This window comes from Arvicola amphibius, chromosome 10 (genome assembly GCF_903992535.2).
Source record: "Arvicola amphibius chromosome 10, mArvAmp1.2, whole genome shotgun sequence".
Taxonomy (NCBI): domain Eukaryota; kingdom Metazoa; phylum Chordata; class Mammalia; order Rodentia; family Cricetidae; genus Arvicola; species Arvicola amphibius.
The window spans coordinates 52,030,829-52,036,339 of NC_052056.1; the positions used below are offsets into that span (position 1 = coordinate 52,030,829).

Here is a 5,511-nt window from a genome sequence, read left to right on the forward strand (position 1 = left end):
CAGCCTACGTATATCTTGAAAGGACTCAACATTCGTTGAGGGCACAGTCAATTTAAAAATTACTTTTTGTACAATAATGCTTTGTTGAGAATTCAAAAATATCTACTTTCTTTTTGTTGTTGTTGTTGTTTTCATTCTTTTGCTTTGCGACAAGACAACATGCAACCCAGTCCGTTTTCAAATTCACCATGTAGTTTAGGATGGCCCAGGACTGGGGATCCTTCTTCATCCACCTGTTGAGTGCTGTGGTAACTTTTGATAGTTCACAACTGGTTGTATTTTTTTTTTTTTTGAGATGTGTTTGCTTCTGAGTCCTCCCTCCCGGTTCTGTGTGCTGGCACTGTCAAAGTTCCAGCGTGATGCCTTGTCTAATTGTGATCACTGGTCCCATGGCAATATAGATTTTTAAATAAATCATCTGATCAATTTTTGAAACTGGAACTTCGAGCTTTACTACAGTCAGTTATATAGATGGATAGCACCAGGGCCTTCTCTTTCGTTCCAACTACCTCTCTAGGTCCTGTGTTACTTTCCTTAGCTCCATTTCTGAGTCTGCAGCCCTTCAGAACCATATGCTGCAGTGGAATAGCTCTTTCCCCTAGTAGCAGTAGGGTATGATTATTTTTAATACTAATATATATACACATATTGGCCCTTTGGCTATACAAGAAAACTAGCAATCTCACACATGCAAGCAAGTGTAGCTCCAGTCGCTAAAGATTTACTACAGACAAGCATACATTAAGAAGGTGGTTTTCACGAGTCATCTTTTAACCTCCTGGTGTTAAATCAGAGGAGTTTCTGATCTTGAATGTTGAGCAGGCTTCATAGCTGGATATACGTGTGTGTGTGTGTGTGTGTGTGTGTGTGTCTGTGTGTGTGTGTGTGTGTGTGTGTTGATCAGGATGACTACACGAGTACATAATCTAGGAGAATGACACTTTCAAATGTAGCGTGTCTTTGGCATTGTTACAGGTGTCACATGCCTGTGATCGCTTTTCCCTAGTAAATGCAGCCTTCTGTAGAAAATCCAGTCATGCAATTTGCCTGCCTTCGCGATAAGGCTAAGGCTCTGTCAGAGCACTTAACCACAGGTGTAAAACTGTGATTAAAAAGCGACTGAACATTTAAGTAGCAGTAATTAGAAGTGAATTCTTAATTGCAAAGTTACAGGAGCATTTATGCTTTACTTTGCTATCCCAAGCTTTTGAAGGGTGTTATATAAATGCAAATTGCTTCTCCCGTCATTCATGCCATGCATTCATGCCATTGAAATGTGCATTTATAGCGAACTAGGCTTAAGAATAAAATACTAAATATAAAATATCTATTAAAGCAAGCTATATTTCCATCAGCCAAGGAAAGTTTATTTTGGTGTTACCCTTTAAAACATATTCCCAGGATGGTGAGAAGCAAGTTCTGTCTTTATGTCTGATTAAGAGAAGGAAGCACACAGATAAAATCCTTCAGACTGATGGAACTACAAAACTACAAACAGTTTTTAGACATACATCACTGTCGTCTAGCAGCATTTCAATCCGGCGCTTCTGGCAGGGAAGCGTATGCTGGCTGCGGCACATTCACAGCCCGCTGAGTACTTCAAGGACACATTCTGCGACACAGAAATGGGAAACTCTGAGAAGTCAAATATTCTCTTCACATAAGTGTTTCTCTCTTCATTTTGACCTCTCGCTACAATATCTACATCAGAAGCTCGGTTACAGATTATGACATGTACCTTTGTGGAGACCAGGAGTTACAATTCATGGGGGAATAATATGGCCTCATTCTCAAAATTATACACCAGCGATACAAGCAATTCATGGATGCTGAAGAAGTTTTATCCAGGGATGAGCCCCTGAGAGATTATCCAATCCCAGCAGTCAGCCTAAATTCACGTAACACTAAACACACAAACAACACCAAATGGAGTCAGCAAGTGATATATATCTGCCTACTTAGATATATCTGTCTGTCTGTCTGTCTGTAATCTATCTATCTATCTATCTATCTATCTATCTATCTATCTATCTATCTTCCTATCTACTTATGATCCATCATCTAAGGTAATATGTATTGTAAATAATTTTACAATTATTTATGAATTTGAAAGGATGTGAGGCAGACACAGAAGAATTTGAAGGAGCATGATGGTAGTGTGGTAATTGTATAAATACAGTACTGGTATGGAATTCTAAAATATAAAATAAATATTAAAAATTATATCTAAGAAAATGAATGACACATCCCCAAGACTCCATGGTTTATGTATTCGTAAATAACAACAAAAGTATTTGAGAATAATAAATATCTTTCTCTGTGTTTGTATACATATGTTTTTGTATGAATTGTGGGTCATATGTGTATATGGTGTGTATGTATGTGTATGTATGTGTTTGAGGCAGACTGTCACTACATAGCCATGTTACTTCCAGTGTAGTACTGCTCTCGGACTCATGTCTGTACTTGTAATCCCAGGTGCAAGGATTGCAGTCATAAGCTACCACAGCCAGCAGGGCAGGTAATTCTCAAACATCTGGCAACATTTCTTCTCATGCAGGTTCTATGGTTTAGACAATAATAAGTAAGTAACTAAGGAGTAAGGCTTTACATGGGAATCCACAACTTTTTCTTTGTAGAACCAGATATTTGTAGAGCAAATATTTTAGGCTTTGTGAATTGAGGACTCAGTCATGCATAGTCAATCCTGCTATTGAAATAAAGCTATCATAGTCAGTATATAAATAAAAGACATGGATATAGCTCCTCAGCTATTGTTTGCCAAGATGTTTGTGCAAACTATAATTATGAAAGTTCTGAAGAGCTCATCTACTCTTGAAACTTTCATCTCCTCCAAAGGTCCAGCAGAGATAAATATTTGAATAGTCCTAAGTGGCCATCAGCATTAAGTTCTGATAGGTGTTTGTGGAGGGGTGAGTAGCAGAGAGAGAGAGAGAAAGAGAGAGAGAGAAATCAAGAACATTCTTTCTATTTGCCAATCTTATATTTTGTTGCCCTTCTTCTCCTTTCTCTATTTCTCATGTTAATGCACGCCTAGAAAATATAAATATAAGGTAAATATATAAATATATAAATATAAGGTATAATATATTTGCAGAACCACAAAGAACAGAACTATAAAGAAAGTGTTCTTTATCTTTGTTAATTTTTTTAATTTTTAATAATTCAAATGCTGAAATTATGTAATAAAATTACTTATTTGGGTCTTTCTTAAAGACCAAAGTTGGCATGTATAATTACATTCTTCACGTCTAGTATTTTTCCATTTCTTGGTTCAGATCATTCTCCCCTTCTGTGTAGAGTTTTTAATCTTTCTAATTATAGTCTTTGGTGTAGAGTCTGGCAACTGCAGAGTTGACATTTCATTAAATCCATGAAGTAGGTTCACATTGCTATTGCATAGTGAGAAACCAAACATAGTATCAATATCTACTTATTTTTAATGTCTAAGTGAAAATAAAACTAAGATATGTGCAAATTGGGTACAGTTTTGCCTTGGTCCACTTTCTATTGCTAAAACAGAATATTAGATCCTGAAGATTTATAAAGAGATGAATGTACAGGTCTGGCCTTTGAGAAGTTTTCAGAGCATGAGGGCTGTCATCTTCCAGACTCCTGGTGACGTCTTTCTGCTGTACTATAAAGTTACACAGTAGAAAGAAGGCAAGGGGTGAATACATGAAAGAGATTATACAGGGAGTGTCGTGGCTCCACAATTACCAACTCTTATAATAACTGATCCAGTCCTGTGACTGCAAGAACTCACTCAAAAGAAAGGTATCAATCCCTCAAAAGACTTACTCATCCCTTCAAGGTCCCTGCTCCAAATCCTACCACAATGTGAATCAATTTTCAGGAAAAAGGGGGAAAATTAATTTAATATTTAATATCACTATTATGACTTACTCGCAGAATATATTAGTCAATTAATTGTGTCATCTTAATAAATCTGACAAGTAAGTAGTGAAGAATTTTAAGCCGCTTGCTCTGAAGTGCCTTCTGAAAAGGGGTTTGGGGTCACTTCACTTTTCAGGTATTGAGAATGGTCTGATCTGCTGCAGGGCCCACTGAATTCTCTTTGTCTCTGTCTCTCTCTGTGTGTCGTTGTTTCTCTCTGTCTCTGTCTCTGTCTGTCTCTCTCTCTCTCTCTCTCTCTCTCACACACACACACACACACACACACACACACACACACACACACACACACACACACATTTTCTGGTTTGTTGAGACAGAGTTCCTCTGTGTAACAGCCCTGACTGTCCTAGAACTCACTTTTGTAGATCAGACTGGTCTCGAACTCACAGAAGTCTAACTGGCTTTGCCGCCCTAGTGCTGGGATTAAAGGCATATTTCACTATTTCTGGTATGGATTCGCATATTTATGTGAAAATAACTGGTTGTGGACATGAAGTAACTGGCTGATTTTGGGTTGTCATGGATGAAGTATACCCATGTTTATGGGAAAAAATTGACACAGAAATAATAACCATTCAGAGGTAAGAAAATAAACAAATACATATTTGATGTGCAAAATATCCCGTAGTCGGTGGCCCACGCGGAGTCAACATGAGGATCGAGAAATGTTATTTCTGTTCCGGGCCGATCTACCCTGGGAACGGCATGATGTTCGTCCGCAAGGACTGCAAGGTGTTCCGATTTTGCAAATCCAAGTGTCATAGAAACTTCAAAAAGAAGGGGAATCCACGCAAGGTCAGGTGGACTAAAGCCTTCCGGAAGGCAGCTGGCAAGGAGCTCACGGTGGACAACTCATTTGAATTTGAAAAACGTAGAAACGAACCTGTGAAATACCAGCGAGAGCTATGGAATAAAACTGTTGATGCCATGAAGAGGGTTGAAGAGATCAAACAGAAACGGCAGGCTACGTTTATAATGAACAGGCTGAAGAAAAACAAAGAGCTGCAGAAGGTTCAGGATATCAAAGAAGTCAAACAGAACATCCATCTTATCTGGGCTTCTCTTGCAGGCAAAGGTAAGCAGCTGGAGAAAAAAAAAATGGTACAGTAGTTACAGGAGGATATGAACATGGAGGGCATTTCCTAATGGTGCCGCCTGCAGCCAGCCCTGTGCACACTGGAAAACAGTGGCGACTGCCGGTCCCTAAATTATTGATTGGTTACTTGTTCTCATAAACGTCCAGTTTTTCCAGGATTGGGGGCATCTGTGTTGCCAGTGTGAGCTTTCTTTGAACGCATTTAGAAAACAAAAGTGCCATGGCTGAGACTTGTTTGATATCTACTACAAAGAAAGCAGTAGCAAAAAGAATGTATTATATAGACAATTTTTAATTATGCATAAGTGGAAAATGTTAAAGAATGTCCTATGCTCTTGAGTTCCTTATATATTTTGTAGATCAGACCTTTGTCTGTTGCAGGGTTGGTGAAGATATTTTCCCAGTCAGTAGGCTGCCTTTTTGTCTTAGTGACAGTGTCCTTTGCTTTGCAGAAGCTTCTCAGCTTCAGGAGGTCC

The 5,511-nt window shown here is 38.5% G+C and overlaps 1 protein-coding gene across 1 annotated transcript; it reads left to right on the plus strand.

Moving 5' to 3' along the window:
- The first annotated feature begins 4,590 nt into the window (after positions 1 to 4,590).
- On the plus strand, positions 4,591 to 5,049 carry LOC119825683 (probable ribosome biogenesis protein RLP24). Its single transcript, XM_038346721.1, has one exon. The coding sequence runs from the start codon at positions 4,591 to 4,593 to the stop codon at positions 5,047 to 5,049; it is 459 nt and encodes a 152-aa protein (XP_038202649.1).
- The last annotated feature ends 462 nt before the right edge of the window (positions 5,050 to 5,511 follow it).

What these genes read in the sequence shown, in the direction of transcription:
- LOC119825683 (XM_038346721.1), top strand. Translation starts at nt 4,591, where the DNA reads ATGAGGATCGAGAAATGTTATTTCTGTTCCGGGCCGATCTACCCTGGG.